The sequence below is a fragment of the Pseudochaenichthys georgianus genome, chromosome 9 (assembly GCF_902827115.2).
Source record: "Pseudochaenichthys georgianus chromosome 9, fPseGeo1.2, whole genome shotgun sequence".
NCBI lineage: Eukaryota > Metazoa > Chordata > Actinopteri > Perciformes > Channichthyidae > Pseudochaenichthys > Pseudochaenichthys georgianus.
Window position 1 is genome coordinate 9,461,893 of NC_047511.1, and position 22,016 is coordinate 9,483,908.

Genomic DNA, 22,016 nt, shown 5'->3' on the forward strand with positions numbered 1-22,016 from the left:
CTACACCGGGGTAACAGCGTCAAGGTTTGTGTCATATGGAAGTGGGCGTGGTTTTATGTAAAGCTGATTGGAAAAGCGATAGGCGCTCCCAGCTCTGATGAAGGGCTGTGAGATTGAGCAGCATTATGGCAAATGTAGTGTTTGTTTTTTTAGCTTACTACTAGGAAACTAGCCTGACTCTATTGCTTAATTTTCTTTATCTAATATCTATATATCTTCACTAGACTGCTGCGGTACCACTTTATAGGCGAGTCCTTTAGGATGTAAACATGTCTAGACTACAGATTTCCCACAGCCTCAAGGTGATGTCTCCAAATGACTGATTATGTCAGACAAAACCTAAAGAAATTAAATTTGGATGTTCACTATAACTACCAAACGGCTCTATACTTCCACCTGCCAACACGCCTGATCTGATTTGAAGTATAAAAGTACAAATAGAAAAGTCAAACTTGTTACCGTTGACGTGTCTGCTGCCAGAGCTTCCCTCCCTAAAGCAGAGACGGTAAGTTTCACAGAGGGAGTCGACGTCTACAGAGAAAGAGACGGAGATATTTTACTTTTTGTACACAAAACAAAATAAAGGTCTCTTACGCTGGTCTTTGCTCCTCACCTTTCTCTCGTGTCCCTCCGGAGAATCTGACAGGAAGCTGGGGTTCACGTCCTCCAGGTCCGAACCACTGGAGCTGACCGAGGTGACGCTGAGAGCGTCCCCGCTGTCCCCCCCGCCCCCCCCGCCTCCTTGGTACGGTCTGTAGTGCGAGTGGTCGAAGGACTTGGAATGAGAGCCGGGGGGGCCGCTGCAGCCGGCCTCCGTCAACTGCCGGCTGGAACAGAAATAATGAGGGGACACTTTAAGTAGGACTTACTTCACCATCAGCAGCACTTTTATACTGTGCAGCTCAACTGCTTTTTGTTTCAATATTTAATCTCTTTTTTTATATATCTTTTAATGGACATTTTACTTTAATTTCTAATATTTATAGAAATATTTCATTCTATTTGTTATTTTATTGTTAATTGTATTTTAACTTATCTTTGTATTCATCCTTTTATTCCACATTCTTTCTTTAAATTAGAATATAAACAAATATCGGTATTCCTTTCTTATTTTTTTGTAATCTATTGGAGAACATTCAACTTTAACTTCTTATGTCTACGTAAAAATATTCTTTCTATTTTTATTTATTTTTTATTTCACATTCTTACTTAAACTTTTTATTTAAATAAACATTTAATTGTATTTGTATCTTTTATTGGACATTAGAAATAGACATATTAATATCTTTATTTTTGTATTTCCCTTTTTATAACTTCTAATGTTTATATACTTTTATATTTTCTAAGCTCCTTATGTTTATATAATTATCCCAATTTAATTTAATCTTATCTTTCAAATGCACATTCTTACTTTAACCTATTTGGTTTATATACATATGTTATTCAATTTGTATCTTTTATTGGACACTTTACTTTGACTTATTAGGTTCATATAAATATTTTTTTCCAATTTCTTTTATGTCTTTAATTTCATTCTAAAAATGGAGCCATTGTTACAAAACCAAATATCTCAGATTTGAATTATTTCTGATAATTGTCATAATTAAGAAGGAGGAAGATGATTTGTATTGGCTGCTATGCCGCACGTGGACTCCGCTTATGGATAATAAAAATAAGCGTCGGCCCCTCAGTTCCGATGAGCTCCGTCACTCACTCGCTCCAGCGCTTCATGATTCCTCCGTTCTTCTTGGCTCTGAGCGTGTTGCTGGCCGACTCCGACAGCGGCTCGATCTCACAGGACAGATTGTAGCTGCGGGGACAGGAAGTCAGGACGATGAGGACATGAATCTGAACTCATCTCAAGGACAACACTTGAATCCTTCAACACCTCACGTAGTAAAACTTGTCCTGATTTGACTTGATCCCACAGACTAACCTCTCTGCCTCGCTGAGTTTCTCCACGCCTGCGAACCACTCCCTGAAGTGGCTGTCCTGAGTGAAACTGTAGTTGTTGGACGCTAACTGGAGCAGCTTGATCTGAGCTATCACCTCAAACTCCTGCAAAACAACCAGAAGAGAGCAAGGGGGGGTTAAGAACCAGTTCGTGTGATCTGAACTGGGAGCCACTTTGTTTCTTCTGTTCTTTTAGGTAAGTTTGACCCACCTTTCTTCTCTTCTCAAAGTTGATCAGACCACCCTGAAATAGAAAACATGAAAAATGGGATGTTAAAAAAATGTGAACATGCCAAAGAGGAAGTAAGGGCCTGTGTCCACGTAGCGCCTTCTTCTGAGCGCCAGCATCTTTTAAAAATGGTTTAGCATGAGGAGAGAGTGCTTGCCGTTGAATGCGGCTGCATAATGAAAAAGCACTGCACCCAGCGTCTTTTCTCGGTTCCTTTGTGCTTTCCCCCCGAAGGATTCTAGTTGAAAATATTTAAACCTTTCAGAAAAATGGCAATGACTGTAGAAATTGGAGAAGAAGCTGGTTTTTGTCGTGTCTTTCAGACTGAAACTGTCAAAACAATGACCAAAAAGCTTCTTTAAGCAGATCGTCGGACAGAAGCCGCTGCTAGTTTAGCTCGCTTTTGTCGCTGTGCACGAATCGTCTTCCTTGCTCAATGGCTGTCAGACTGAGTTGTGAAGCTAATTTATACAAAGTCTGAGAAAACATACATCTCAACTTATCGTGGCTTGTTTGCAAGAAGACAATAAACCATCCTTTTAAAATGCTTGTTTTCAGAATGGAGCTTGGTTTAGGGCTTTGCTAACACAAAGCACACATACGACCTGAGGGGGGATGCTAGCTTGTCTTACACAGTGTTGGGTCAGTTACTCTAAACAAGAAATGCATTCCACATTACTAGTAACTTTAAAAACAAAAGTAATGCCTTACAATACTCAATTACTCACTGCTGAAAGGACTTAGTTACACTAACGGCCCGTCCACACGGCGGGCGTGTCTGACACTCGACCAACAACCAATCACATGAATCTCCCGCCCCAGACACACAAGCAGCGGTTTGATTGGCTAGAGCTTGTACTGGCATATGATTCGATTGGCTGACGCTTCCGTCGAGGCGTCAAAAGTTGAACATTGCTCAACTTTTGAAGCGAGCAACGCCAGCAACGCTCCACGTCGCTTCCCAAAATGCAGTTCGGCTAAAAGTGACGTCACCCCATTCAAAGTGAATGGGCAGAAGCGTTGGAAGCTTCAACGCACGCCGCTGTGTGGACGGGCCGTAATAGTTAGATTACTTTTGGATTACTCTTTAACATCACCTGAGATGCACCACAAATCAAATGAAAAATAACAATATACATTTAAACCTAATTTATGCTTTGATCAGCACAGATCCAGATAACGTGTCGTAACGGGCAACATTTCCTTCTCGATCCTGCCGCAACAAGCTCTCTGCTATGCGACTCAAATGTAATCTGATTACAGTAACGCTCTACCCCCAACACTGGTGGTCTTGTGACGCTGTGTGGACACAAGGCCTTAATACAAATATATAAGAGTAAAGTCAGATGTCTAACCTCGGTGTAATCCTTCATGGCAGTGTCCATCATCACCAGGTCCGTCAGGAAGGTCCCCAGGTAGGGAATGGTCCCCTGCATCACTCCCTGCTCACACAGCAGGACAGAGGGCAGTCAGCAGAGGTAGGAAACATGGAGGCTGAGACACTTGGATGTAGAGGTTAACATGTGTTCATGGCAGAGAGGCACACAAGTGCATGAGATAAAAGACATATTTAGCACTTTTCAAAAACTTGTTCTATGCAGTTACTACGACAACCTTTTTTTAATATTCGTTTTTTTGCACACACAAAAGATTGCATAACATCCAGATACTGGTATCCTTTCGAGACTTGCCAGGAGAGTTCAAGAGGTCGTGAACCGATACAACAGACCTCCTCTAAACTAAACTAAAGACATTAACATAAAAAAGGGGGAAAAAATACAAGAAGCACAAAAAAAGAGCATAAAACAAGCCACTAAGTAGACAACATCCAATACAAACAAAGACATTTATATGGACTATATATATAATAATAATAATAATAACAAATTATATTTCTATAGCGCTTTTCTTGAACCCAAAGACGCTTATATATGTATATATGTCAAGTTGTTAAGGATAAAGAGCTCTTGATAACTTGATGTTCCGTATCTGAACACATGAGTATAATTTGTCTTGAGTTTCAGATTCTCCTGGACCATTCCATCACAACGTTGTGATGGATGTCATCCGTATCTTTAATTGGTCCATATTTTGCAGGTCAAACTAAAGTGGCTGATTATCTACGATCAGTATCTTGATAAGTGATGGATTTCCTCACTGTTCCAGTTCAGTTCTCTGTATTTACTCCAAGAGTGCAGTGACTCCACTTGCCATTGGAGGGGGCTGTTTGCACACAATGGATGAATGTGTGAGAACAACCACACATAGCAGAGGCTTAACTTATTTAAAAAAAGATATAGATATACTTCTGATGTTTCATGGACTCACCAGTTCTCTCTGCTGCTGCTGTCTCCTCTGAGCTCGTTTGGGGTTAGTTTCCAAAGTGGCAAACTTTGAAGTGCCCTCCTGCAAAATAACAACAGAGTATGTTAATGTTATGTTAATTTCACAAAGAAGGAAACCATTCTGTGCTACTCTTCAAATCCTGTTACACATTTCACATACTGGGCTTTATTGTCTTCCATCAACAACAACAAATGAACATTGATAAAGAGCCAACACCAATCTTTTCTTGTTATTTTTCAGGCGATAACCCACTCGTCCCTCTGCAGCAGGGTCTATGCAGGAACCCTGAAGTAACACCTTTAAGACCTTTTCTAAGACCCTTCCCACACATTTTAAGACCTCATCGCCACTTCGAGTTCTAACTGGTTACCTTGGCGACACACTTTACCTCACATTGACTATATACAGTATGGATTGTCCTTCCTCCTTATCGTCCAACCATTTGGACGCAGACTTGCATTTCCCCATAACGATGTTGCTTAGCAACCGGCGTAAACGGACCTTCGCACGCGATCAAGCAGTGAGCGTGCGATGTCCTGTTCAGATGACGTCCAAGCCAACGGGATGCCATCAATAAACTACAGAATCACACTACACACCTACGCCATGATTACATTCAGGCAGACTGTAGAATACAACCTCTCTGGACCATTTATATACTTATTGAAAACAAGCTACAAAATGTAATACCTTGGAAAATGCCGTTTAATACTTTTTAATAGCCTTCATTTTCACTAAATTGATTGATCAACTTGTAACACTTTTTAAGACCCCGCGGACCCCCTGCTCTATGAACTGGAGTGCAGCTGAACAGTTTACGCTTTTCAACAACTTTTGTGTCTAATTTAACTTGAAAAAAATACATATCTCAATTCTGGGCTGAATCAAAGTGAAGAACTCTGCCACACACAGCCAAGTTTAAAGCTGGCTTGTACTGTATATTTCTGATGTTTCCAAAACACATATGAACAAAATGAATTTCAAGTATTTTTAAGACACACAGTGTGATATTATCCGACAATAACAAATATTATATATCCATTATGCGAATGCTTAAAAGGGGAAGCCAGCAATGTAGCAAAGCACTTTGATTTTAGATCTAATTCAAAATCGATGTAAATACTTACTTTAATCACTGAGTAAAGTCTGCAAGGCTTTGCCAAATCATTAGGCTTATTTTTACAAGATTTTGCAACCGCTAAATATATTTGTTTTCAAACTCGTTTCACTGTTTTAACATGAATAGAGGTCAGGCCCTTGAGGTCATCCAGTGGGAACCTCCCTTCATGGATTTGTTGTGGATATCCGCTTGATACACTTCCAAAAGCTTCCAAAAAGAGACCCTTAACCTACGTTTTAAATTAAATGTGCACTTTGTATGGCAAGTGCACCAAAGAAGAAAGACGATCCTATAATTACAAAGCATAAAGATGAATGACCACATTTTCTTGAAACGAGTTCTCTTTGTAGGAGCAACAAGTGGGGGGAAATGCACCCCCCGTCACCTTCCTCAGAATGATGTAACGCTGCTGCAGCCTTCTGTGACTGGAGCTGAGCAATCCCAGTGAGCGCAGCCTGGCCTGAGCAGATCGAGAGAGAGAGAGTCGACGCCCCAAGGTGCTCTCACACCGGCGTCGGATCAGAGCTTTATCTACACATGCCAAAGGTTTCCATCTCCTCTTGACGTCACTGGGGATTCCCTCACTGTTCCACAGCAAACTACGATATGTGGTAGTAACATCAAAAATAAACATGTCTTGTGCCATTCTTTTTTATATTGTACACTTGAATAATAACTAGAGAGCAAAGTCTTGTTTCTAATAAAAAAGTCAATTGCATAAAATAGCGGTTTAAAGGGGTCCTATTCTGCTCATCTTCAGGTGTATATCAGCATGTAGTGTCTCTACTGTGACATGTTTTCACACTTTGATGTTCAAAAAGCTCTTTATTGTTCTCATGCTGCCTGTGCTGCAGCACCTCCTTTCACCCTCTGTCTGAAACCAGAGCCCAGTCTGCTCTGATTGGTCAGCTGTGTTGTGATTGGTCAACTGCTTAGAGATGTCCCGCCCCTTAGCCTAACCGTACAATATGTTTGAGCGCTAGCCAATAGAAGCGCAAGTGTTACACAGTGATGCCACTATGTTCAGGAAGTAAACAAAGGAGTCCAATGGAGGGAGGGGACACTAAAAAGCATAATAGAGTGCTTTTAATGATGATTAAGAGGTACACATTTAAACGGCAATTTAATCTGATAAATAAAATGTTCTTAAATGATTATAAAAGTTATGTTTTGTCAGTACTTAAATGTCGCTTCTTAAGACCACATGAGAATATGCTGTGTCATTACATGTTACTTATTAGACGCTTTTATCCAAAGCGACTCACATACTCAATACTGAGGGCAATCCCCAGGAGCAATTTTGGGGTGAAGTGTCTTGCCCAGGGACACAACGACATGCTGACTGCAGTGGGGTTTGAACCTGTAACCCCCTGATCCCAACACCAAGGCTCTATCCACTGCGCCACATTGCCTCTGGGTCACATCGCTCGGCTCTTGCTGTCCTTGCACTGAGTGCGTTCCGATGAGAAGGTGTCGACGCCTCTCCGCATTAAACTCCATAAATCAGATAAATGACGACAGCGATCTGTCAGCGGCACGGAGCCCACCCAGGACATCACGAGTAATAAATGTATGCTAATGTGATCCAACAGAACATGGTACAAGGTGTTCTCCCCCGCACGATGTGTTTGTGGATGAGAGGGAGTCTACAGATGGGATGGGTCATCCAAGCCATACACATATGAATGTATAGCTTTGTCTGATTAAAAAGGCCGATTAGAAGCAAATACTTCTCCACGTCTGGGTGTTACTTATTTTTCTTCAGTTCATCTATTCCATGTCATCAACTGTAGTATTATTAGAAGTATTATGTAATATAATGCAACAGTAATTGTGTGTACCAAAAGCAATTTTTTTACAATTTTTGTTTACGCAACACGATTACATGCACAGAGATCAGAGCTGCCGCAAATTACGCTGTTATTCAATTAAAAAAAGAAGTGATTGTAAATGCTGTGAGCACCTTTCATCCATTATAACCATGTCCTTGTGCATATTCAAGTTATTTTGAGTCACACTGCAGTTAACCTTATAGTAGGTCACAAATGATTCTGCAGCCAAGTGACGCAATTTCATAGATAAATATCAGACAAATAATAATATAAAATACAAGAATAAGTGTATGTCGGAGGACCAGCTAAAAGGACTTATAAAATCTTATGAGTATTATGTAAGTGGAACTGGTTTAACTGGTTACTGGTTTATAATCTCAATATAATAGTCTGAAGCTATTACATTATTTTTTGATATTTGAAAGGACATCATTTATTTAAGCTGTGACCCACCTTCACCAGCAGCTCTCGGCTCAGGGAGTAGTTGTTGTCGTCTGAGAAGATCTCGGACAGCTCGCGGAAGGTGCGGAAACTCTCCCTGTGAACAGACGCAGAGGTCAGGGCACAACAAACCAGCCCCTCTGCCTTCAGCAATATTCAATCTGTGCATACACACAACAGTGAGGAGCGCACTGCTGTTGACCTACCGTGATACTTCCTCCCAGGTCCTCTTCAGGCGGTGGATGGCGTTGCACTGCAGGGCGGAGAGGATGGCTCGCAACGAGGAGAAGTTCTTCAATATCCGACACTCCTGAACACAACGTAAACAATCATCCAGTCAGAAACGGAGAAGACGAAACTGTGCTGTAACTGTTGATATAAAACGGCTTAGTGGAATACTCAATTCTTATTGGTCAAATTGGACATTCAGCAGTCTGCTTGAAAAAAAAGGACGCTCTGATTAAGAAAGTATGTGCAGTGATATCAATCCGAAGAAAGAAGTCCAGTCAATTTAACGTCAACGAGGCAAACAAAAAACTGAATCAGAGTTTGCGTATTCATTTTCCTATTTGTGAAAAGCATGAAACGTAGGTATATGACGTATTGCGCCGAGGCTTCGGAGCGTGTGTCGAGTAATCCCCGAAGCTTTTTGTGAAGCTTGTATCGAGGCTTGTATCGTTTTGGGCCAGTGACGTCACCGATGACAAACGAAGCCTCGCTGCCTGTCGATACCACGTGACTGCTTCAGGAAGCGCTTCAGATCGGTTGAACCACAACGCTCATAATACCCATGGATGTATAATAAGAACGATATTACCCCTCCTGTACCCGGGCCCGGCGGTGACACAATGTAATTAAGAGAGTTCAGACCCTCACTTATGTAGAGGTCTGAACAAATCTGCCTGTTTTACACACTTTGACCAACAGGGGGGTTTGTGGTCAAATCGGTTCAAAGGAAGCCTCATGAGATGAACCCTTTTGCGAACCAATTGGCTTCAAAGCTTCAAAGCTTCATAAGGCTTCATCTCGCCGTCACTAATGAAACGCAAACAAAAAGAAAAACAAGAACAAGAAAAACATCGCAAGAGATGGAAAAAGGTTAAAAGTCTGGGAGAGCTGGCAGAAGAAAAACAGACAGGAAGTAAACAATAACGGGAACAGCAGAAGAAGACAGACAGGAAGAAAATTCAAAAGGAAACAGCAGAAGAAGACAGACAGGAAGTAAACAAAAAGAGATCAGCTAAAGAACACAAAGGAAGTAAACATTAAAAGGGAACAGCAGAAGAAGACAGACAGGAAGTAAACACTAACAGAAACACAGTAGCCTGACATGTTTTAATAAACTGAGTCTTTCAAAAGGCTCAAAGATCTCTTTTCAAAGTGCAGAAGAACCTCACCCGAGCCACGTCTATCCACCGCTCCAGCAACCGCGCTCTCTGGTTGGGCTTCAGCACGGGGTTGCTCAGGCAGGTGGTGATGACACAGTTGGTGACGGAGTTGAACTGGGCCACAGTGGCTCTGATGGTGGGGGCCAGGTGCTCCTTGCCTTTCTTGTCCCGCTGAGACCAGATCCCCCCCAGACAGTGGTAGGAAACCACCTTCTTAAACAGGTCCTGGACATAGAGTGGATTGGAGTATTAGTCAGCGTGTAACAGTAGCTGCTTGAGATGAAATAATAACATGAACATGTACAATGTGGCTCTGGAGAAAATCTGGGCAACAATGGAGAGGATTCTGAAAGATGTAGCAAAGGGAGGCCTTACAAAAAGAACCAGAGTCTTCTCTAATTGGTTAGCGGGCCGGCTCTCTCCAAACTACCCAAAAGAAGTGGGAGTGTAACATAGTGATGTCATTACGTTACAGAAGTAAACACAGGAGTCCAATGGAGGTGTTTCATTTACATACAGCATGGGTGTCCAAACTACGGCCCGGGTGCCAAATGCGGCCCGCAGACCATTTTGAATAGCCCTCAGCAATTTCTAAAAGTATAATGACTTAAGTATAATAAACTTCTGCTTGTCTTATATATATATATATATATATATATATATATGTTAAAATATATTACACAGTATTCATGTGTTATTAAGCAATTTTCAAATAAATTCAGTCAATTAAAGTTGAAAACATGTTCTAACAAATATAAGTTGATAAGAAAAAAGCCCAATAACACATTTAGATTTTTCCAATTTATAACTGAACTTAAGAGGTAATATCCCTCACCCCTAGTGAGTGGCCCGGCCCTTCGTATATTTGTCTGTATGTGGCCCTCGGTGAAAAAAGATTGGACACCCCTGACATACAGGAAAGGGAAATCCCCCAAAAAGCATAACTTGACTTCATCAGTTCATTGTTCCTACAAGGACTTAATAATACATTAAACAATCACCAGTCACAGAAAATACTTGACTGAAACTGAAAAGCAACTGTAGAGGAAGATCTGTTGATAAGGGGAAGGGCAAAGTCCTCACCGCGTCCATGAGCGTGAACTGCTCTGCCACCATAATGGGGTCAAAGCACAGGAAGCTGAAGGCAGGAAGCTCGTCCTCGAAGCCGCTCTCTTCCTGCGTAGCAAAAGGGCAGCCGATGTGTTCCCCTGAAGAGGTACAACATATTGGATTATTTTTCAACAACAGTGCCTGGACTTCTTCTGCTTCTCATCATCTCTGTGACCTTCATGTTTGTTTTATCTCCGCAGGATGTGGACATTTCACTCAATGTCATGTGACTGCCAGGTGGTCCTTATCACTTTATTATTATTGTTCTTGTAACTTGTACAACCAAACTGTTCTTTACAGCAACAAGTACTACAGCATGTGAACTGACGAGGTGTCCACAGCTCCACGGAATGTTAAGCTGTCCATGAGGATCTGATGTAACGGATTCAACAACAGTGCATGCACACAGTGGTGTAATACAGCGAAATATATGTATTCAAGTACTTAAGTAAGATGTTGGGGTACCATTTGATGTTACTTTATAGCTTATAGCTATTACTCCACTACATTTTGGTCGCTAATATTGTACTTTATACTCTAAACTTTAAAAACATAAATAAACTAAAGCTGTGATGAAAACAAAAGTGCATAAGTAGTCATAGTTCAGTCATTTAATATATACGAATCTAAGATGGCCTAGGCTATTACGCACCATAAGTATTTGAACTTTTTTGATGGCCGGTGCGGTGGCCGATGGGTGCAAATGCGTTTCAAAAACGATGGAAATAGAGAAAGCACTGTAGTATTTATACTTTTATACTTTAGTTTTTTGTCTGCCACTGCATGTACACAGCAATGCATATATTGTGACATGTTGTCTATGTATTGAATATATCCTGGTATAGGTTAGTTTAGAGAGCTGTGTCCAGGAGACAAAGTGGCCCCTCTTAAAGTACCAGTCCACGCTTTATACTTGGTCCATTTTGGGACTCAAACCTCTGGTTCCCAACCGAAGTTCCTAAAGATTCAGCCCATGGCCCTGTTTGCACTTGCAAAAAAGTCATTCATTTATTAAAAGAAAAAAAAAGAAAACACAAATCTATGTTTGCTCTCTGACCCCGTTCTTCTGCCCTGCAGTGGTGCCTCTCCTGTCCTGCCTTCATACCTTCAGGGTCAGGCTCACACTGCTGCCGGCGGTGGAAGTGGGCCAGCAGGTTGCGGGCGCGGCGCTCCAGGTCCGAGCCGGGGAAGTGCAGGCGGAGGTAGGACATGAGCTGGTGCAGACAGTCGTAGGTGGGAGGGGTCCAGAAGTCCTCAGAGTACTGGTCCAGCCACGCGCCCAGGATGGACGACACAGTGCTGCAACACACACACCATTAATATAAAGATGGGTGGGAAAACCAAAGACGATGGGACATAAATCGTTGTACATAAAAGGCACAGTTTTAAACGGCTAAAGGCTAAATATAAATGCTAAATCAAATGAGCAAGCTCACTTTATTAAACATAGCCTGGATTAATAAATTAAAATGTTGTTCATCAAACAACTAAACATTTTAGCTGCTCACTTGATTTTTATGAGTAATGTTGGCAAGTCATTTCTGAATTAATATAAGCAGTTAGTGTGTTAGCATCAGATATTTTTTCAATTACTAGTAAGACATTTTAACAGAGGCTGTTTCAAAATATATTCAAAATCAGTGATTTCCCTGTCCGTGCCCGTTTACTCAAGAATTGTCTAATGTTGTGGTATTCATACTTTACTGACGTCCAATTGAATGCCAACACTGCTCAATTAGGTATTTTAACGAAGAAGCTCATTGACCTGACGAGTGACGGTCCTGTGGTTTGAACAAGCAATGCCCACATGCTCTATTATTACCAAACTGAAGAAAAAATGAAATAAAAAATACTATTCACGCCTGCAAAAAAAGCCCCTCCCTCAGCCTGACGGGTGTCTTGCAAAGACACAGATCGAGATTAAAGCTACGCAGATATCCCTTCAAGCCGTGCAGGAGTGTGAGTCCAATGTACTCGGTGATTATGGTTGGCAGCTGGACCCTGAAGTGTGCGGCAGACTCACTTCCTCAGCTCTGTGCGGTCGTCCTGGGACACTCGGTGTGCTGTGGCTGCGGGGAAGTTTTGGAGCTTGGCATACCTAAACAAGAAGAAACACAAGTGGTTCCATTCAGTGAATTAAATAGCAACATTTAAATACTGATAGAAATAAAAACTTGTCGGCTTCATTTACAAATGTCATACATTTAAATATATTATTATCTGTATGTATAGCACGTTAACAATTAAACCAGAGTATGACAGCTTTAGTTAATTTCAGAATACAGTTTTTGATCCGCTTCTTGTCTGGTAAAACCTTTATCTCCAGATGTGTTGATTTTGAATGTTTGTGGTGAATAGAAAGATAAAGTGTTCTTCCAACAGAAATCAAGACCGTTCATAAAACAGATAAAAGATAGTTACAAATCTAACTTGTAAATACAGACACATTCCTGCACGTTGGCGTACTAAACATTTCCAGGTTCACCACGGGACTCTATGAGCTGCCAGCTACACTACTAGGGAAAAATCTGAAACATAATTGTGGGTAACAAAATGATTCATCCCGCTGCCATCACTGTACCTGTTGAGCAGGAGATCCAGCACCTGCCTGGTGGAGGCGAAGGAGCGGTAGGTGCAGAGGAAGATGGTGACGTAGGTGGAGTCTTTCCCCCTGAACGCAGACACCATGTACTCCACCAGCCTCTCCAGCGTGCCGGCCTTGATGGTCCGCACCTTGCAGGTCTCGTAGAGGCTCAGGGCGGAGTCCGTGTCCACGCCCAGCCATCGCTGCCCCTTACTGGCCGACTGGTGGAGCTGCACCTTCCTCAGCGTGATGGTGAAGATGGCGTCATCCTCGGCCTCCTCTCCTATCTCCTGCGTCGAGCTCTACGCGACAAGAACAAACGGAAAGTCAGACATTGTACTCCAACTAATGAAATCAGTGGTTTGTTGGGTTATAACCTTATAATACTGTGATATGAGTTCTTATACGACTCAATGATCTATTCACAATCCTCACTGATACAACTGGGGGGGAAACAGTTTCAGTCCCTGCACTAAAAGTTTATTATTTTCGAGTTTGGATCAATATTGGTGTATTGGTTTATTTACATATAGATCACAAATCGTTCCTTCAAAGGCTGCACAGCTGTCATGACCTTAAGTCATCAAACATGAGAGGGTCAGTGGTTCAATCCCAACCTACGGTGGCTAACAAATGTAAGCGCGCTACCACGGCTCAAAACACTTCCATTAAGTTAGTTATAACCACACAATATCACTATAATATCCCCTATAACAGGGGTGTCAAACTCAAGGCCCGGGGGCCACATTCGGCCCGCGACTTCATTTTATGTGGCCCCACAAGAGCTTGCAAAGAATATAATATGTTTATTATACGGTTACATGCTACAGAAGCACGTTGCCCATAAACTACATGTCCCACAATGCATCTCAAATATGACTTTTTTCTCAGAATTTGCCTTTTTTTCTTGAAAATATGCATTTTTTCATAGAATTCCTTTTTCTCAGAATTAGATTTTTATTTTAAAATGTCACTTCTATTTCTTTTTTTTTTTTCCAGAATTTGGCTTTTCTTTTTAAATCATTTTGGAACATACGCACTGAAAAGACTTGCAATTATTTGCCATAGACTTCTGCTTTCAGACGTAGTTAATTATGAAGTTATTACCCTATCCGATGATAATCCAATGCAGAGGCAATGATGTAATATAATACATTATTTTCTATATATGATATATTTATATATGTATTTTTATATAGTCTTAAAGTTACAACCGGCCCTTTGAGTGCAACCATAATGCTGATGTGGCCCGCGATGAAATTGAGTTTGACACCCCTGCCCTATAACATGACTAGAATATCAAGATGTTTGATGTTGGAACAAGCTTTAAGTAAATTAGAGAGAGCTGAAGACAGAGAAAAGAAGAATGTCTGACATCCCATTTTAGGACGAAAACCCTTTAATTATGACCATCTGTGTGACACGCTCTCATCTTTTTTGGTCCCTTCATCGAGTCATACTCCGTGAATCATGCGCGTGGCCGTGCACATTCAAACAACAGCCCGTAGCTAACCAGAGCTTACTGGATAACCGGCACTGCAACACAAGCTGCAGCCTGTCTATAACCCAAACAGGGGATGAACGCGCGCCGCTTGTAGCATGAATGAGAGCCCTGTAGGCTGTTTGCATGTCACCATCGCTGCATTTTGTTGTTGTTTTTTTCCTGAACATGAAAGAAACAGTGTTGACAGAGATGGTTTCATGCTGTCAACATGTCGTACATGTGACCCGCATTAGTGCTGCTGATAGTTACACAACAGAAACCAATGGATGGGTTACAAAAGTAAACTCAAGATAGGCTTATTGACCTCTGACAGAGTATTACCAAATATCTGCCACAATCCAAAAGTGACCACTAAACTGCATTAATAACATAAAGCTATATCGTAATTATTATGGGGGTTTTCCCTTCCCTGTAAGAAGTCGACCAAAAACAATAGAGCCTGCCAGTTAACCAGAGCAGACTGAGCTTCTGCAGCATGAGAAGAATAACGAGCCTTTTGAACATTAGAGCATGGAGACATGTCCCAGTAGAGGCAGAAAATACAAATATGAACCTGAAAATGTGCCTTTTCCAAGTTAGGGTATCTATGGTTGTGAGGACTTGCTACTTTACTTCATCCTATGTCAAAGTCATCTAAATATGATTCAGTTTTAGATAGCTTGTGAGAAAGAACTCCATTTTCAGATGCTACCCTGGGCTTTTAATGGACATATTCCTATACACGTTTTCTCCACTTTTTTTTCAAAATGTGATAGATTAGGGTTAGGGCTATCTCAAGGTGCTTCACAAAGCTATAAGAAGAAATTAATCAAATAAATAAAATAAAAACATATCTAAGGAGCATATTGAATAAAATATGGTAATATAACATTTTTTAATTAAAGGTTAAGAGTATAAAAGGTTTAAAATAAATCAAATAAAGGACAGTCAGTAAAATGCGGTTCTTATTAAACCAAGAAAATCAATTTTTGCTTTATATGTGAATATGTGTTTCAACTAGGGCTGCTTGATTATGGCAAAAATCATAATCTCGATTATTTGGGTCAATAATTGATATCGCGATTATTAAAAACGATTATCCATTTACTTTGAAAACATCCATTTATTGAAATAAGAAATGTGAACAGTATGTTTTTAACAGTTGATTGACCCTGAACTTTAAGTATAATTCAACTGAAAAACCAATACAAAATAATAATAATTGTTTTATTTATAACGAATAGCCCTAGATTCAACCCAGTTACTGAAATGATATGATTTTGCTATGAGTATTAACATTGGGAAATAAAAAAGGTATTAAATGTATTGGGAAAATATCTACATTTTGAAATAGGAACTGAATTTGGAAAAAAAAAATCCACAAAAGGGTGAATGAACTCAAACTGGACTGAATGAAAACAAACTCGAGACCAAAACCAGTCACAGCCCGGACCAGGAACAGGTCAAAGTCATGGATACTGGAATATTGATTGAAAAGGACTTGGTCCGTGCTGATGACTTGCATAAGTCCTTTCCCCTCTCTGACCTCTCGAGGTTCTATTAGAGGGTAACAGGTTGCAGAGAGGCCTATTCGGCCGGGGAGTGTTCCAATTAATTCCTCCTTCTGTCTGTCTGTCTGTACCCGTGTACTCTCATGTTCCGATTAACCCAGCTTCCCCCAATTTTTTCTTTTTTGTGTCTATATCTACGCCGGGATCCTGAGTCGAGGCTGATCCTGTTGCTGAGGTCCTGTGTCCTGGATCCTCTATCCTGAGCACTGGATCTGAGTCCTGGACTTCGGGTCGTGGCTGAACCTGTCTCTGCGGTCCTGCCTGACTCATCATGCTGCTTCCCTGATGGCTCCCACAGGACTGTTGATATCCTCGTGGATTCATCTTCCTATTATACACACATGCATTTCCAAACATTTGGACTACCTATGTTGCAAATGTATTATCTTTTTAATTTACACACGGCATCTATTGCACGTCTGTCTGTCCTGGGAGAGGGATCCCTCCTCTGTTGCTCTCCCTGAGGTTTCTCCCATGTTCCCTTTAAACTAGGTTTTCTCCGGAAGTTTTTCCTTGTACGATGTGAGGGTCTAAGGACAGAGGGTGTCGTATTGTCATACTGATATTCTGTACAAACTGTGCTGTTGTATTTGTTGTAAAGTATTTTTATTGTATGTTCAGCACTTTGGCTCGACCAAAAATCGTTTTTAAAATGTGCTATATAAATAAAACTTGATTTTTGTATTCTTGTATTTTTGAAGTAGAAGCACTGAAAAGACTGAAAAGGGGCTATAAGAATGCTGTACATTTTAGATCGCTCAGAAGCACAAAGTTCCAGTAGTCTTTGTAGTATTTCTATATATTGCTGTAGCTTAGTGATATTGTATATTTGTAGAGTATTCAATTTATTCAATATTTTCATTATATTGTCTATTATTTAGATACTCTTGTGATATATGTCCTTTTTATTGTGAATTTGTATATACTTTCTGCCAATGTTCATTTTTATTATATATACTTGCCGCTAATGTTAATTTTCTTTAATTATATTTGTATCTAATTGTATCTTTTAAATATGTTTAACTTGTGTAATGCTTGACAACACAAGTGTGCTGTGAAAAAATAATTACCCAATTTGGGTTTAATAAAGTCTATCTATTTATCTATCTAGTCTAAACTCGATTTGTTTTGGCACAGAAAAGAGTTTCCAATCTGCAGTCAGTATAACTGCTAAAGATGGGCCTGACAGTGTTGAACATGTACCTCGAAATAGCCTCGCTACAGTGTGAGTCATTGAGGCCCCGGTGGAGAAATGGCATGTAATCTGGCATGCCACAGTCAACAAGGCCCCTGGTAGTGCATTCTGGGAGCATTAGTCACCAGTCCATTTCCAAGGCTCAGCGGGACTCCCTGTGCTTCACTGCCTACTTTTTTTTGTGGGTCAGGGATCTATTCGGTAACATCAGTCAACGCCAAGTCCCTCTGTTGTGTCTTTGTTACCATGGAGACAAGCGCAAAATAAGGATGGCTCAAGGAATTTGTAAAAAGTGATCATCAAGCTCAGCTACTGTTCTTGTACTTAGGATTCAATGATTTGGATACGCAAAGAAGTGAAATGTGTGAAATAGATCTGTAAGATATGACACAAACATTTTCAGGGTGATATCTCAATGGGTAGCGTCTGGTTTTCTTTATGAAAAATCACCAATTGGGGGGATGTTTAAGACAAAGAGAGTTAAACTATTAGATATGCTTTAGTAAATGACATTTGTTCACAAAAACATGATATTTGGTGCATAATGTGATTCATTTCAGTTAAAAGAGGGAGGCTTTTTGGTCGACTGTAGATTGACTGATATACATTAGTTTGGCTTTCCATTGGGCTACAAATGGAAGAGAATGAAGTCTAGAGGTGAAACCATTAAATAAGGGAATGGACAGAAATGTTCAGCAGTTAGACATTTTAATAACACTTTAATAGTCATTTAATTAATTACCTTTTCAGATGCGAGTATTTGCTAGTGTTCAAAGGCTTCTAAGATAGTACACATCTAAAGACTACTACATGTTATTTTCTGTTCTAGGAAATTGATAACTTCATGAATCTAAAATACAACGACCCATTTTTAGAGAATTAAAACAGTTACAACTTGACTTTAGCAGTACTCTGGTGTGTTTAGGTGTCAGTCCTCCAACAGGAGAGCAAGATCAACATCCTTACCTACAGGAATAACATCAAAACACACGGGGTTACAAATAGAAAAGGGCTGATGCTGGTCATAGCAACAATATGTGTTCTTAAAAAGAACAACAACTGGATAAAGGCATAACACTGGCTCCTACTGGAATCTCTTGTACTATTTTATCTGTTTGACTTGTTTTATGTCCTATACAGTATATTCATGTTGCACTGTTGGAGGAGCCTGTGACTTAAGTGTTTCATTGCCATATCTACCCTGTAGCTAATGTGCACATGACAATAAAGCCTTGAATCTTGAATACCAACCAACTGTCCACCAAAAAAGATACTGGAGAGTAAATAAGCAAAAGTGTTTCCAGAACAACGAAAGAACCAAGCTCACACACAGAACCTGAACTCCAGTAGCCTTGTTACAGAGGGAGGGGTGTGTGCCAGATAAATGGGGAGAGGAGACAAACCCCTGGCCTGTTGTAAATCCTGCAGAGTATAATGGTGGAGGCACAACTGCGGCCGAGGGCCTTGACAGCACGAGAGGTTCTTATCAGCCAAAGCACAGGGGCCACTATCGCTTCAAGCCCCGAGAAACGCAGCGTTCAAGGTCAGCGCCTCGCTCCATCAGACCAGTCAATTTCCACCATAATGCTCCTATTCATCCAGTTGCCATGATAACCAAAACTCTCGTTACTACTTGAACAAAACAATCAATACTTTGACCAGAAAGGTTCAGAGACGGGAGCAAAAAAAAGCCAAGATTAACTGAGGCGCTTAAATGGTAAAACATTAGAGTACTCAGATCTTGTACTTGAGTAAAGTACCAGAGTTTAGGTCTGATTTAAGACTTGATTATATTTCACATCATTAATCCAAATGTGAACATTAACTAAAGGTATTAAATAGGTGAGTAAAAGTAACTAATTTATCTCTGAATTGTAGTGGGGTAAATGTACTAAATTACTTTACACCACTAAAATCAATCGGAAATCGGAAATCAGAACCATGCGGGAACATTAATTGTTTGCCTGTTGACAAAGCATGACCACAAAGACAGGAAGACAACAGACGGCTTCAATAACGTTGGCAGGTTGCTCTTAAATCTGATGAATTCTTCTCTTATAGAATCTTTCTAAATGTTTGTAAACCCTAAACCGAAAGTGAACACCTCTGATCAAAAACATGGGTGCTAAAGAATATGAAAAGGGCTTTGCCGTTCAATCAGGGCTGCAGTCTCTCAGCAGACTGCACCAGCCTCCACAGCTTCTTCAACTGGAGCAAAGTGCACTTTCATTTTCTGACAATAAGAGGGGACTGCCTTTGAATTGCCTCTTTAAAAGAAAATCTAAGATAGTCTCACATTCCTTCAGTCTGACTCAGGCTTAGGCTGCGGCCACACGAGGACGAAAACGGCTAAACGCATAGGATTAACGTAAACGCAATCGCAAACAAGCTTCCGTCCACATGCAATAGTTATCCGGATAGTGTCTGCCCACACGAGACCGCTCCGTTTAGCTCCAACCGCTGGAGAAGCTGCAGTACATGTGCAGGAGCCTGTACGTGGCGCTGTAACTTCCTCCACAAAAGCAGCGAAGAAGCATGGTTGTCATGGTTGCCCTTCTGTTTATTCTCCGCGGTGGGGGCCGAGGGAACCGGGCAGAGTTTTTCGCCAGTCAACGTGTATTAAAGTTTAAATCTTCCGGACAAAATTATAAAAGTGCCGGTCAAAGGTCTTCTTTGTTATTTATTGAGCTTTAAAACAAATGAATAACGACTATATAATATAATAATAAAATACACGGAGCCTCTCTTTTTCCTCCTTCTCTTCGGACAGCGCCAGTGTCTGTCTCATGCAGCATCTGATCCAATAATGAGTGACCCGGCCGACAGTAAAAATAAACATATTTATAACTAGTTTAGGGAGTTTGAGAGGTAATTAAAATAGCTAAGGGTGATGATCTGACTTGAAGTGTGTGTTTTGCTGCAGCGGGAGGAGCTGCAGGTGAGCAGAGCTGCGTGTCTCCGTCCTGTCAGATTAGACTTCACTCGCGAGAGAAAGATAAATAATCTGAATTCAGGGTGCAGTTTACTTTGACGTGGGGGTGAGCAGCAGAGGTGGGGAGAGGCGGGGCTATTGCGCAATCACTATCAGTGATCTGAAAATGTCCGTATAGGGCGCACACACGGAGCCGTTGGACCCCCCAGAGCGTTGCGTATGCCTTTCTATCCACCTTGGGACCCGTTATCGTTTCCTCAGTCGTTTAGTGCCGTATTCGGTCGTCCTCGTGTGGCCGAACGGTCTATATGACACTAAACAGTAACGCAAACGACTGAATTCGTCCTCGTGTGGCCGCAGCCTTAGTCACCCAGATCAGCACCAACTCGGTTACCAACACACAGGAAGTGGCTTCTAAACATGGGCTGCCCTGGAGCAAGACATTGGATCATTTGGCAGAATTAAAGAGAAAAGATGGTAACAACTAAAACAAAGCTAGACTTGAATTTCCTTGAAGAGGAATGGCTATTCAAAGGAAATGAAAGACTTCATCGCCATGTACAGTAGTGTCTAACTGTTTCTAACTCAAAGTTAACATTGTCTGATTGATAAAGCTATTTTAGTCATAGTTTTCATGCCATAAAATCCAGGACATTGCATTTTGAACATGATGCACTAAAAATAGGCACTGATGGTTATATTTATAGAATCCTCTTTACCCTTAATTGTAATTAACTATAACTAAAACAGACAAAATACAGGGAAGGATTTTATATTTACCGGTCACAACATGTCCCTACATTACCAACAGCAGAGTGAAATTAGTAGGTAGAGTATTTACAGTAAACATATAAATCTTTCTTTTATGCAGATGTACCAGATGGGTTGCGGTTTTAACATCAGGGCCAATTAAACACCGACAACTCAGTAGAACAACCAACATCTAAACATTCAAAATACATAGCTTCATGTAGACAGGACTTAAAACAAACCCAAGAAGTCACGCAGAAGAGTCACTATAACGTATGGCAGACAAATAAATACACACACTTGATGGTAATGTAAAACGTATCTAATATATATCCTGTAAACTGTTTATTGGTTCGTTCAATTGGTTCAATTGTTTTGTATTAAAATCAAAAAACTCCAGCAGGGTCCACAGAAATGTCTGGCATTCGGAGAGTGCCTCCTCCACACTCGCTGCAAACACAAATCAGATCTGCGCTCACCTACACCATGAATGTACATGTGGGCTGGAGGAATGTGAGGCGAATAAAAGTGTCTGATGCAAAGACTGATGTGAGAGAGAAAGGGAAATAGGTTTCCAGAAAGAGGAAACGGGTCAATTCAAGGCACATGAGCCATAATGGAGTTAGTATGAATGAATAGATTTACTGTTTCAAAAGACATTTAAAAAACCGGATATGAACCAATCTTTTATCCTTTACCACGCTTACATGCAGGAATCTCATTTTCTTCCATAACCAATTTAGTAGCATGGATAACAACAAAACAATACATCCTGTGAACTTCAACATACACTCCATTTAAATACAGTTTGTTCAGAAGTTAAAAAAGTAATAATTCCGTCGCTCATATTTATGTAAAAACTACTTCAAACAACTGTATTCATTTAAGTCTTGAACATTTCTCCACAAGATTACAATTGGTCACATTTTGTTTTCGTTCGCCCAACACTAATTTTAACTAACTTGAACGCACCATAGTGCAACTCTATGATGCATCCATTCACTGGCTGCTGACAGCTTAGAGCTAACGCTAGCTAGCTCTACTCCAGTCCATTTCAACACAGACATGTTGTTCATATGTGG

General features: G+C 40.7%; 1 protein-coding gene and 1 long non-coding RNA gene across 8 annotated transcripts in view; one reads left to right on the top strand and one right to left on the bottom strand.

The window, feature by feature from the left end:
• LOC117453132 (ral guanine nucleotide dissociation stimulator-like) overlaps positions 1-22,016 on the bottom strand; it is a 98,032-nt gene that overhangs the window by 14,399 nt on the left and 61,617 nt on the right. For 5 of the 7 annotated variants that reach the window (XM_071204334.1, XM_034092012.2, XM_034092011.1 and 2 more), the window contains 14 exons: positions 13,001-13,305; positions 12,443-12,517; positions 11,477-11,718; positions 10,393-10,517; positions 9,319-9,534; positions 8,128-8,231; positions 7,934-8,018; positions 4,511-4,588; positions 3,538-3,624; positions 2,165-2,197; positions 1,937-2,058; positions 1,715-1,810; positions 614-827; positions 460-531 (listed from right to left, as the gene is read on the bottom strand). In XM_071204334.1, coding sequence (XP_071060435.1) covers positions 460-531; positions 614-827; positions 1,715-1,810; positions 1,937-2,058; positions 2,165-2,197; positions 3,538-3,624; positions 4,511-4,588; positions 7,934-8,018; positions 8,128-8,231; positions 9,319-9,534; positions 10,393-10,517; positions 11,477-11,718; positions 12,443-12,517; positions 13,001-13,305 — 1,854 coding nt within the window. The remainder of the gene's footprint in view (positions 1-459; positions 532-613; positions 828-1,714; positions 1,811-1,936; positions 2,059-2,164; positions 2,198-3,537; positions 3,625-4,510; positions 4,589-7,933; positions 8,019-8,127; positions 8,232-9,318; positions 9,535-10,392; positions 10,518-11,476; positions 11,719-12,442; positions 12,518-13,000; positions 13,306-22,016) is intronic. The other 2 variants (XM_034092013.2, XM_034092010.2) reach the window with 1 other exon arrangement.
• On the top strand, positions 10,458-11,538 carry LOC117453135 (uncharacterized). The gene is made up of 3 exons (XR_004552837.1): positions 10,458-10,525; positions 10,620-10,656; positions 11,497-11,538. It is a non-coding gene; the product is annotated as an uncharacterized lncRNA (long non-coding RNA).